This window comes from Mustela nivalis (genome assembly GCF_964662115.1).
Source record: "Mustela nivalis genome assembly, chromosome: 19".
In the NCBI taxonomy this organism is placed as follows: domain Eukaryota; kingdom Metazoa; phylum Chordata; class Mammalia; order Carnivora; family Mustelidae; genus Mustela; species Mustela nivalis.
The window spans coordinates 9,583,319-9,595,431 of record NC_139038.1 but is presented as its reverse complement, the minus strand read 5'-3'; the positions used below and the strand labels follow the sequence as shown (position 1 = coordinate 9,595,431).

Below are 12,113 nucleotides of genomic sequence, written 5' to 3'. Positions count from 1 at the left end.
CATTTTCCAAGCTCGGCCACACGTCGCATTTCCTACATTCCTTCTCGCCGCCCAGACCCCTCCAGCCCGGCCCTCTGAGGCCGACAGCTGGGGGTGGTGAGAGCCAAACAGGAGGCACTAGGAAGGGGGTGCTAGGGTGGGGGGAATGTCAGTGCAACCCAGAAGCGATCGAGAGGGCAGGAAAGGGGTCCCCGCTTCGCATCCCAGTGCAGCGCTCCGCTCTCCGCCGCCACACTTGCCTCTCCGAGGGGCCCCCCAATGAGCTTCCCTTGCCGAGGGGCTCTCCTTCCATTCGGCCCCTCTTCCGTCCCTTCCGCTCTCACCGCCCCTGTGACCCCTGCCCTGTCCCTCCGCACAGATCGCGCCAGCTCCTCCAAGCCGCCCTGCCCGTCTCCCCAGGCCAGCTGGGATAACCCCGGGTCCCCGACCTCCCCAGGAGCGCCTCGACCTGCGCCCCGGAGGCTCCCTCTCGCGGCCCCCTTGCCCCGTCCTCCCCTGGGCCTGAAGACCTCTACCCCCTTCAAAGCCCCTCCCGGACACTGCGTCTCTCGGGATGCCCCAGCCACGCATGCCCCGGGGTCCCCCTGTCCTCACCTGAGTCCGCTCAAAGCTCTCCCGCTCGGCCGCCTCTATCCCCGCGCCCACTCCGCGCCGGCTCAGCACCTTGGGCAGGGGGTTGGGCACCTGCTTCATGGAGCTGGCCATCCGGTCCATGTCGCCGCGCGGAGCCGACTCAGGCGTCCTCAGCCGCCCCGGGATCCCCTCGGCGCCGCCCGCCCCGCCCTACCCGCTGGGATCCGGCGCTAACGGGACGGCTTCCGCCTCCTATTGGCTGAGGGCGCTGCTTCTCTCCCGAGGCCCCGCCCCACCCAGAGGCTTCCCCGCCCGCCCCCGCCCCCCTCCGGAGCCCCTCAGCGCGCCCCGCCCACCTGGGCGAGCCGGCCCTCGAGGCGCGCCGTGACTAGCCCGGACGCCTGTCAGTCACCAGATCCACCCGCCTCCTGCGGGGGCGGGGCGAAGGGCGGGCCCGGGGCTGCCCTGACCTGCCCTCGCCCGCCCCGCCCCCGACGCCCGGCGCGCAGCCCTCTCCGCCCCTTCCCCGCGAGCGGCGCGCTTCTCCGCGGCGGGCGCTGCCAGGTCCCCGCGCGGTGGGCGGGGGTCACGTGGGCGGGAGCCCCGGGCCTCCCGCGGAGAATCCAGGCCCCCTGGGAAGAGCCTGTTTACGCGGCTCGGTCCGGGACTGGGAAGCGCAGGGTGGACCCGCTCGGCGGCCGCAGCTCCGGGAAGCGCAGCCCCAGGCCCGGCTCCCGCCGGAAGGGTCAGCGTCCCGCACCCAGCTCCCTCTGCTTCTGCCCGTGTCCTGACCCTGCCCTGCTGCCCTGCCCATCCCCTTTGCGATGATCGCCTACCCGGGGGTACCGGGCTGGGGTACCTTCCAGCACCTTCTATCCAAACCTCTCCCGGTCTGGAACCGGCCAGGATGTATTCATGGGTAGAAACCCGTTTCTGTTTCTGTTTATCCGCGAGCCTGAGCCGCCCGTCCGGTCCTGCTCCGATGTCCGCCGGGGTACCGACAGGCAGGGGGAAGTGCGATCCTTAGCGGAAACGCTGGAGAAAGAAATTTCCCGTTAAATGCCAGTGTTGGGGTTTTGAAGATAAATGCTTTGAAATTCTGAAGTCAAGGAAGGCATGCATATTTTTTAAAACTAAGAGCTTTTGATAAAAATTCACAATTTCAATGGAGAAGCGAACGAGGGGGTGGGCCTTTGCAGGCACTAGCGAACCCCTGAAGGCTTTTGCTCAGACCTGTGCTTTTGGGGTGGGGGGCTGGCATTGTGTGGACCAGGTTATGGGGGCGAGAAGGAAGGGAGGGAACCCACCGGGGAGACCCCTGTGGTAGGTGAGAGACGCTGAGGGCCCGCGAAAGAATGAGAAGGAAGTTCTTGTTCTCCGGGAAGTTATGGGAATATGCGTGGATGGAGGGAGGGAGGAGGAACTGGTGGGCTCAGAAATGCTATAGAGGAAGGTTTTAAGGGCAGCGGTGTGATGGAGGGGAGATTGCCTTGAGGCCACATGGGCGGAGCTAGCTCGCTGGTGTCACCTTTTCTTAAAGTGTGTTTCTATGGGAGACTCTGTGAGTGACTCCCCTTGGGTTTCTCTGGTGAGCTGTCACCTAAATTTCAAGGCTTTGTGTCTGGGAGGATGATGATGACAATAAAGGAGGAGGGAAGCCCAGTAGAGAAGATGACTTCTAGAAAAGGAGATGACTTCCATTTCGGACAGACCAATGCCCGCATAGACTTAGCCAAAGGATGGCTGAGCCCAGGGAGGAAGAATCAGAAAAACCGAAGGAACGTCATGGCCAAGGTGGGTGTATCAGCCAACTGGAGGCTTTGGGGAGATAGGGATAGTCGATGAGAGCGTGTTTGGGGACCATGACGTGTGTGGGTCAGAGTGGTGGCGGGGGGGGGGGGGCTTGCCCACTGGAAGGGCTGACTGAATTGAAGAAGGAAAGCAGGCATACCCCAGTGTGCCCTAGAAGCAGGGGACCACCCAGGGATGGTGAAGAACCCAACAATTAGAAGGGGCTTCTAAGGGGGGAGCTGTTTATCAGCCCTAGACCTGAAGGGACAAGGGGAGGGAGCTGTGCCCCCAACAAACTGGGGGCTGTAGTCTTGGGAAAGGAGGCATCTGGCCAGAGCTATGGCCATAAGTGGAAAACCAGTCACTGGGGGGACACAAGTCTCTAGCTCTCCTGTCCTCAGATTTCCTACTGGCGCCTTCCATTGGCCAAGCCTCGCGGGAAGAGTGGGGTTAGGGAACAAGGATGATGCAACGGCACTGCCTCCACCTCTCCTTCCAGGGACAAAGCAGAGCTGAGAAGAGTAGAGGTTGGGTTCAGCCCAACATGGGCATTCACAGGAGTATGTCTACAGCGAAAACAGACAATATGGACATTGTCCACATTGTCCTTACCTCTGTGTGCCCATTCTTAGCCTGCACCCATCTCTCACTCTGGATGGAGCTAGAGTGACTTAGAACCCTTTGCCCAGAGTTTATGGCTTCAATAAACAAGGGCCCTTTAAACAGGGATTAAGGGATCAGCCTACTTCTTATTAGGATAAACCAGAGTAGGAATCAGGAATTTGTGGTTTGGAGGCACCCCGTGGAGAAACAAGCGGCAGGTTAACCTTCTTCCCTGAAACTTAGAGTGAGTTAAAAATAAGGATTTTCGGGGCGCCTGGGTGGCTCAGTGGGTTAAAGCCTCTGCCTTCAGCTCAGGTCATGATCCCAGGGTCCTGGGATCAAGCCCCGCATCGGGCTCTCTGCTCAGCAGGGAGTCTGCTTCCTCCTCTCTCTCTGCCTGCCTCTCTGCCTACTTGTGATCTCTGTCTGTCAAATAAATAAATAAAAAATATTTAAAAAAAAAAAAAAAAAGGATTTTCCACTTGCTGCCGCCACCGGAAAACCCTTTGCCAGGGGTTGAGGGAAGCACTGCCCCAGGCTGTAATCTACAGGACTCTGCTAGTTTCCTTCAGCTCTTAAGGTCTCTCCCAGCAATATAGGAACCACATGTACGGTCGTCTCCCCCTTATCCGCAGTTTCACTTTCTGTGATTTCAGTTCCCACAATCTGAAATGTTACATGGAAAATTCCAGAAATAAACAACCCGTGCAATTTAAACTGCGCACCGTTCTGAGTAGCTTGATGGAACCTCGCGGGTCCTGCTGCTCGGTCTTGCCCAGGATGTGATTCATCCCTTTGTCCAGCGGATCCACATGGTAGATACGCTACCCGCCTGTTAAGTCACTGTGTCACAGTGCCCGAGTTCAAGGAACCCTCATTTTACTTAATAATGGCCCCAGAGCACAAGAATGGTGATGCTGGCCATTCGGATATGCCGAAAACTAGCTGTAAAGATGAAAGCTATCAGGATGCCTGGGTGCTCCATGGGTTAAGCCTTCGGCTCAGGTTATGATCCCAGGGTCCTGGGATCGAGTCCTGCATCAGGCTCCTTGCTCAGCAGGGAGCTTGCTTCTCTCTCCACCTCTGCCTGCCTCTCTGCCTGCTTGTGTGCTCTCTCTCTCTCTCTCCTTCTCTCTGACAAATAAATAAATAAATAAAATCTTTAAAAAAAAACGCTCTCTACTTAATGAGAAAAAAAACTGTATGCTGAAATTGCTAAGGTCAGTGGTAAGTTCTCACATACATCTTGTATCCATGAAACTGAAGAAGGAAAAAAAAATTCTAATGCTAGTTTCTACTTTTGTTGATCTCTTACGGTGCCTAATTTATCAACCAAACTTTGTCATAAGTATGGAGAGGGAGAATAGTATTTATAGGTTTCAAAGCTACTGGTGGTTTCTGGCTCCACTGGGGATCTTGGAGACTATCCTCTGTGGATCAGAGCAGACCATTGTATCATATCTTCCTCGTTTCTGGACGTGGAAGTCTAATCTCTGGGAAACCCATAGTGGGGTAAGTGATTCTCTATAACAGGTAAAATTGGTCCCTCCCCACACCTAGTTTGGATCTGGTTTAGTATCTGGCCTGAGGTTATATTAGCTGGTCACATTATTCCTACCGGCTCCTGGAGCTCAAGGACACATGTTTTAATAGCTTTAATAAGATATAATTACTATACATTAAACTGCAGATATTTGAAGTATACAATTTGATGAGCTTTGACACATGAAACTACTACTATCAAGATAGTGAACATAGGTGACGCCTGGGTGGCTCAGTTGGTTAAGAGGCTGCCTTCGGCTCAGGTCATGATCCCAGCGTCCTGGGATTGAGTCCTGCATGGGGCTCCTTGCTCCGCAGGGAGCCTGCTTCTCCCTCTGCCACTCTGTCTGCCTGTGCTCACTGTCTCTCTCTCTGATAAATAAATAAATAAAATCTTAAAAAAAAAAAAATACTGCAGGATAACCTTGACCAAAGATGTGAAAGACAGGTACCCTGAAACCTAGAAAATAGTGCCGAGAAAAAGTTAAGACTTAACCAACAGTGTGATACGCCATGTCCGCAGATCTGAACCTCAATGTTGTTAAGATGTTGGTTTTTCTGTGGACCAATTTGTAGATTCAATGCAGTTCCGGTCAAGTTTCCAGAAAGACTTTTGTAAAAACTGGGGTGCCTGGGTGGCTCAGTGGGTTAAGCCTCTGCCTTCAGCTCAGGTCATGATCCCAGGGTCCTGAGATCAAGCCCCGCATCGGGCTCTCTGCTCAGCGGGGACCCTGCTTCTCTCTCTCTCTCTGCCTGCCTCTCTGCCTACTCGTGATCTCTGTCTGTCAAATAAATAAATAAAATCTTTAAAAAAAAAAAGACTTTTGTAAAAACCATTATGATCATTCTAACATTTGTGTAGAAAGATAAAGGAATTAGAACATCCAAAACAACTCTAAAAAAAAAAAAACACACACATGTCAAGAACTTACGTTACATGATCAAGACCTAGTAGGAGCCTACAGTAATCAAAACAGGGTAGTATTGGTGATGAAGCAGCTGTGTCAACCAAGAGAACAGAATAAAGAGTGCAGAAATGGACCCCCATGTATACGGTCAGTTGATTTCCCCCAAAGGCAGGCAAGGCAGTTCAGTGGAAGAAAGATAGTCTTTTTAACAAATGGTGCTTAAACAATTGGATAGCCGTATGCAAAAATAATAATAATAATAGTAATAATAATAATAAAAGGGGGGGGGCACCTGGGTGGCTCAGTCGGTTAAAGCCTCTGCCTTCAGCTCAGGTCATGATCTCAGGGTCCTGGGATAGAGCCCGGCATCGGCATCGGGCTCTCTGCTCAGCAGGGAGCCTGCTCCCCGCCCCCTGCTGCTCCTCTTGCTTGTGTTCTCTTGTTTGTTCTCTCGCTTTCTTTCTCGAACAAATGCTAAAAAAAAAAAAAAATAATAATAAACCATTTTAAAAAAAAGGAAAAGAGAAAAATCTTAGGGACCTTAAGTTTGGTAAAGGTTGCTTAAAAGGATGAAGTATAAAAGGAAAAGGAAAAAAAAAATAGTAAATAGGACTTCAACCCCATTTAAAACCTGTGTTCTTCGAAAGACCGCTATAGAAATGAAAAAGAAGACCAGGGCGCCTGGGTGGCTCAGTTGGTTAGGAGACCGCCTTCAGCTCAGCTCAGGTCATGATCCGGGATCCTGGAATAGAGTCCTGCGCAGGGCTTCGGGCTCAGCAGGGAGCCTGCTTCTCCCTCTCCCTCTGCTGCTCCCCCCACCCCCCCACCCCCGCCCCGCTTGTGCTAGCACGCTCTCTCTCTGACAAATAAGTTAAAAAAAAAAAAAAATCAAAGACCAAAATGTGCTACCTACAGGAATTTTGACCTACACGAGTTCATCGTGTAGGTCACTTGCACATTTAAAATCATAATACATAAATCTCAGTTTTTACTTCGTGTTTATTCTGTGGTTGGTTCCAGGTAAGATTTTCATTTTGAAAGTGGATTTCAAAGAAAACAAACAGCAAAAAGATTTGAGAGGCGGGGCTGGGGGCGGGGCGGAGTCACCGCAAGCCTGGAAAGGGACAGTCCCTGCGCACGAATCAGTGGGTGTCCCAGGCCAGCGGCTGTGGCCCAGGGGTCGCGATGGGCCTCCCGCCCCGCCCCCCACCCTCGCCACTCCTGCTGCGGGCGGAGGATGGGCAAGCGCGGGCAGCCTGCACCAGCCCTGCCGGATGAAAACAAGAAGGAGGAAGAGTCACCTAAAAGCGGCGGAAAGTGGGAAAAGTTCACAGAAAGGACGGGACAAATAGAATCGCGCAGTGCGCTGGTCTGCGCGACGGACCGTGCGAGCTCGGAAGAGCTGCGGGAAGACACTGACAAGCTCCTTCACTGCTTCTCTTAAGGACACCAGAGGCAACCCAGCCGGAGAAGCAGGACACACACAGATCAGGGTGTGAATGACTTTGCAGAAACACAACTGAAGCACTTCCGTTCATCTAAACTTTAGGCTGAGCCTGACTTTTTTTCCTTCCTATTTTTTTTTTTTTTTTAATTGTTGTTTTCCCTCCTCAGTCTCCCTCTCCCTTCTTCACCTCTGGTCCCACCCAGTTACCAAATGGGATTGACTCGCTCAGGTGCATTACAACACCTCCTTCTTTTCCTCTTTCCTCCATGCGACTTTGAACTTGAATCTTGGAACCCCAACCATGCACATGGCACTGCTATTCCTGGGCTGGTTTTCAGACCTGTTGGGTATCCCATCACCTTCCCAGAGGGGCAAGGGCTCAGGTCAGCCTGGAGCTCACCTGTCTGAGGACAGATAACCACATTCAGGGCTTCCCAGCTGGAAGGACACACGGAACAGGTGTCCAGGCGGGTTGGGGAGATAATCCCAGCAGAGAAAATGTTAAAGAACTTGGTGTAGGGTTGATTGACTTAATACACCCCTTCAAAACTGGAAAAGGTCCTTATGCTAAAATCCTGACTGGCCGTAACCTAGCCTCAAGGCAACTTTTCGGTTAAAACAAGGGAACATTTGGGGCGCCTGGGTGGCTCAATGAGTTAAGCCTCTGCCTTTGGATCCGGTCATGATCCCAGGGTCCTGGGATCGAGCCCCACATTGGGGCTCAGCGGGTAGCCTGCTTCCCCCCCACCCCCCTGCCTGTCTCTCTGCCTACTTCTGATGTCTCTCTGTCAAATAAATTAATAAAATCTTTAAAACCAAAAACCAAAAAACAAAAACAGAACAAAACAAGAGAACATTTGATGTTGTGGGGTTTTCCTGCAGTAAAGTATAGTGAAGGATAGAGTTGGTTAAGGGAAGGTATTTCAGCCCCAGAATTAGATAGTAAAAGTGCTGATTCCTGATTGCCATAAATGAGGTCCCCGAACTTCTCTGGACCGGTTTCCTTACCTCTAGAACGACTTGGTGAGTTTCAGATCTGGTCATTTTGAACTATACGGGATAGATGAGCCACGGCCCCTTGTGAAGGATGTTTTCCTTGCAAAGATATGTGGCAAGATACATCTTCCAATGTAAGAAAATACCATTAAAGGTCATAACTGCAGCTGTGCAAATTTTGCTTTTTCTAGAAATTTCGACTCTGAAGGATGCGTATTGGTAGCCCTTCCTCTTTCTTTCTTTTCTTTGTTTTTCCTTTCTTTTCTTTTTTTTTCTCCTTAAAATAGAATGTTTAAATTGGACTTAATACACACATGCCTGGAAATAAAGGCTTCTGCCCGGTACTTAATGCTGGTTTATTTCATGGCACACTTTTAGGGAGCGAGGCCACATACAAATGGGCTCAGGCTGCACACAAATGGGCTCTTGAGTAACTGAAAATTGGAAAACTCAGGAGACTGACGTGGGGTTGGCGGGGGGACCTCAACTTTAAGCAACTGTTCTCAGTGAAAATTTCAAAGCTGTGGAAACGTAACTAGGCATCTTTGATGAATATTTGGTATCTTAATAAATTGCTCAGACATTCCTAAAGTCCGTTTTTGGAAGATCAGACCATGTCATAGTGGTTTTTATAGTAGCTGTTTTAATTTGTATACTGTGTCCAAAGTTGCATTCTAAAAATAGGGTTAATGCTCTTTGTAATGTGATTCGGTTAAAGCACATTAAAGGTCGCTCAATTGTTTAAAAAAAAAAAAGATTTGAAAACCACTGAGACAATGGTTTTTTTTTTTTTTAAGATTTTATTTATTTATTTGAGAGAGAGACAGTGAGAGAGAGCATGAGAGGCGAGAAGGTCAGAGGGAGAAGCAGACTCCCCATGGAGCTGGGAGCCCGATGCGGGACTCGATCCCGGGACTCCGGGACCGTGACCTGAGCCAAAAGCAGTTGCTTAACCAACTGAGCCACCCAGGCGCCCGAGACAATGGTTTTGAAAACGCTTTTATTTTATTTATTTATTTTTTAAATATTTTATTTATTTATTTGACAGAGAGAAATCACAAGTAGATGGAGAGGCAGGCAGAGAGAGAGAGGGAAGCAGGCTCCCTGCTGAGCAGAGAGCCCGATGCGGGACTCGATCCCAGGACCCTGAGATCATGACCGGAGCCGAAGGCAGCGGCTTAACCCACTGAGCCACCCAGGCGCCCTTGAAAACGCTTTTAGATGCTAAGGGGAACCTCCCTGACCTTGGTGGGTGGGGGACACCCCTCAGTGGCTGGTGCTCTCTCCTGAAAAGCCAGGCCCAAATGCCCCACTTGGGGGGCCTCTGATCTGAGTTGCAGTTTGAATCAAACTTCAATCAATCCAAGAACACAAGACCTCCATCTCCACCAGGCTTCTTACTCTCCATCAGCAGGGGTCAAGAGGGAGCCCATGGTCCCCTCTGGATTCCATCCTGGCTTCCCTGGGTCTCCCCGGTGCCTTCAGGAGCCAGGAGGGAACCCTGCCCTCGAGGAGTAAGCTGGGCTCCCCTGATCTGCCTTCATCAAGTGGGATCCAAAGAGAGCCCTTGGGGAGTAAATCCGCGCTCCCTAGGCAGAGGGCAAGGGTAAGACTCAGAGGAACCAAGGCATACCCTTCCAGGGCCCTTACCCTCCAACCAGGGATCAGTAGAGGCTCAGAGTAAGCCTGCTACCCCTGCCCCTGTACCCCAACGCTGGCCTTGCTCTCCTATCTGCTTCGACTACACCAGGACTGATGTCACTGCGGGTTCTTACCTGTGTTTTGTCAGTAGCTCTGAGAAGGAGCCCACACTCCCGGCTCACACCTGTCCCCGCCAAAGCTCTAATCACCGCCCAGCTCCACCCATGCCCATCTGGTCCCCAAGCCCTATCTCTCCCCAGTTCTAGAAACTCTTCTGTAGCGGGTGTCTTCCCAGCGGCTGGGGGCTGCTTCCACACTAACTCCCTGCTCGCTTCCTGCAAAGCTTCAGGTCTACCGCCCAGCACTCCTCTCTCTCACACTTGGGACCCCGCTACCCTAATCACCCCAAGGCAGGGACAGCCGCCATGATCCAGAGCCCACTGAAATGACCCAAACTAAGCCTGCTTCCCCTGCCTCACCTGGTTCTTTCCACAGAAACCAGAAGAAAGGTTCCTGCCTACCTTTTCCTCTCCCACCATCTGCCACCGACCAGCCCCTGGTGCTTCCCCTAGTGGCTCAGATTCTTGGGATCCGTGAATACAGCGAACCAACTTTTCAGTGGTGGGCCTTCCCTGACCTGTTGGCTGTTCCCTACCTAAATAACAATAAAACTTACACTTCCCAACACCGATGGCGTCAGCTTCCTGGCTCACTGCCAGCGTGGCCAACGTTACTCCTGTCTTTGTTTCTGATGATTTCTCTAGGCACATCCATGGTCCCCCGACACCTCAGCCTCTCCGTTCCCTGTTCTCCACCTAATCCCAGCCACCTATTCCCAAAGTCATACCCTGGACCTCTTAGGTACCAATCACCCAATTTGTGCTTGCCTCTCGCTGGCTACCACTCCCTGTCTTTCCATTTTCCTCCTCTGGAACCCTGATTCCAGCTCATTGCGCCTGCGATCCTTTGAGTCTACCCCCACCCTCACAGGCCCCCTCCCACTCCTCTCTCAGAGCCGAAGTCCTGACAGTAAGCCTCAAGGCCCTCCACACTTTGTAGTTCATTAACTCTCACGCCACCTGTCACCCCTCTTCATCTCATTCATCCTTCCTCCATTACCCCGTATCCTCTAACAAAATCACACTTCTACCCCAGGCCCTTTGCACTGGCTATTGCTGTTGCCTTCAGATACCTGCAGGGTTCATCCACTTACCTCCTTCACACCTATGCTTGGATGTCACTTGCTCAATGAGGCTTCTCTCGACCCCCTCCTGGCCCCCTTACCTTGTTCTATTTCCTTCCGAGTTCTTACCTTCTAGCACACTACCTAGTTACTTATTATGTTTGTCGCTTATCCTCTGTCTGTCCTGCTAAAACTCTATCTTTGAGGACAGAGATTTTTCTTGGTCACCGCTGTATTTTCAACATTTTGGAAGAGTGCTTTGCATAGAATAAGAGCTCCTCAATTTTTTTTTAATGAACAAACAACATATGGGCACCTTGTCCAACTTTCTCATTGTAATAACGATAAAGACAAGAGGGCACCTGGGGGGCCCGGTCAGCTGAGCATCCCACTCGCCATCAGCTCAGGTTGTGAGACTGAGCCCTGCATTGGGCTCTGCACCTGGGACTCTCTCTCCGTCTCCCTCTGCCCCTCCCTGCCCCTCCCAGCTTCCTATGCATCATCCCCTTTAACCCTCGGGGCGCCGCCGTGAGCTCCAGGTCACTGCAGTCTCCATTTTACTAGAAAGGAAATGGGTTCATGGAGGGTTTGTGTGCAGGAACGTATCTCAGATCTCCAAATGGAGGAGATGGTGGTGCTAGGACCACCAAGCCTGGCCCGCCAGAGTCTCTGCTCTCAGCCATGGCCTGCAGGCGTGCAGATCACATGACCAGAGGGTCTCTGCAAGACTACATGGGAGGAATGCCTGCGTGGGACACTGAGGCCCAGGAGGCTGCTTGGTGCAGAGGTGCCCTCAATCAGGCACCTTGAACCTGCTGGGGCTCCCGGTTGGGAGGAGAGAGGGGGAGTGGACATGCAGCAAGCTAGCTCCTCCCAGGCGAGCCCAGCCAGCTGCTGATGCCTCTCTGCTGTGCTCTAATGCACGGGGTAGAAGCCTGGCTCCCCCGGGAGAGCCTTAATGGACCCACAGAGTCCAGGCTTCAGCTGAAACGGTGGGTTAATAATGGAGGAGACAAGGTCATCAACAAGCGGAGCCGGGAGCTAGAGGGCAGAAAAAGCGGGATTGGTTTCTTTCCCTTTTTTTTTAAAGATCTTATTTATTTATTTGACAGACAGAGATCACAAGTAGGCAGAGAGACAGGCGGCTGTGGGGGGAGCAGGCTCCTGCTGACCAGAGAGCCCAACGCGGGGCTCGATCCCAGAACCCTGGGACCATAACCTTAGCTGAAAGCAGAGGCTTTAACCCACTGAGCCACCCAGGTGGCATGGGATTGGTTTTTAAGGCTCCATCTCCATTCCGGCCAGTCCTGGGCTCCTGTCTCCTCAACCACAGCTTCTTTCGGCTCTGTTCCAGGGTCCTGTGTCGGCTGAGTCCCCAGTCCATCTGGATGCCTGGGTTCCTTGCCTGCCTCTGCTTACCCGCAGCTTC

The 12,113-nt window shown here is 52.2% G+C and overlaps 1 protein-coding gene across 1 annotated transcript in view; it reads right to left on the bottom strand.

The window, feature by feature from the left end:
* The window catches only part of HIP1 (huntingtin interacting protein 1), a 138,735-nt gene extending 137,915 nt beyond the window's left edge, over positions 1 to 820 (bottom strand). Inside the window, exon 1 of the mRNA XM_082712554.1 lies at positions 595 to 820. Within this exon, the coding sequence (XP_082568680.1) occupies positions 595 to 714 (120 nt within the window). The 5' untranslated portion in view covers positions 715 to 820. The remainder of the gene's footprint in view (positions 1 to 594) is intronic.
* Between the last annotated feature and the right edge of the window lie 11,293 nt (positions 821 to 12,113).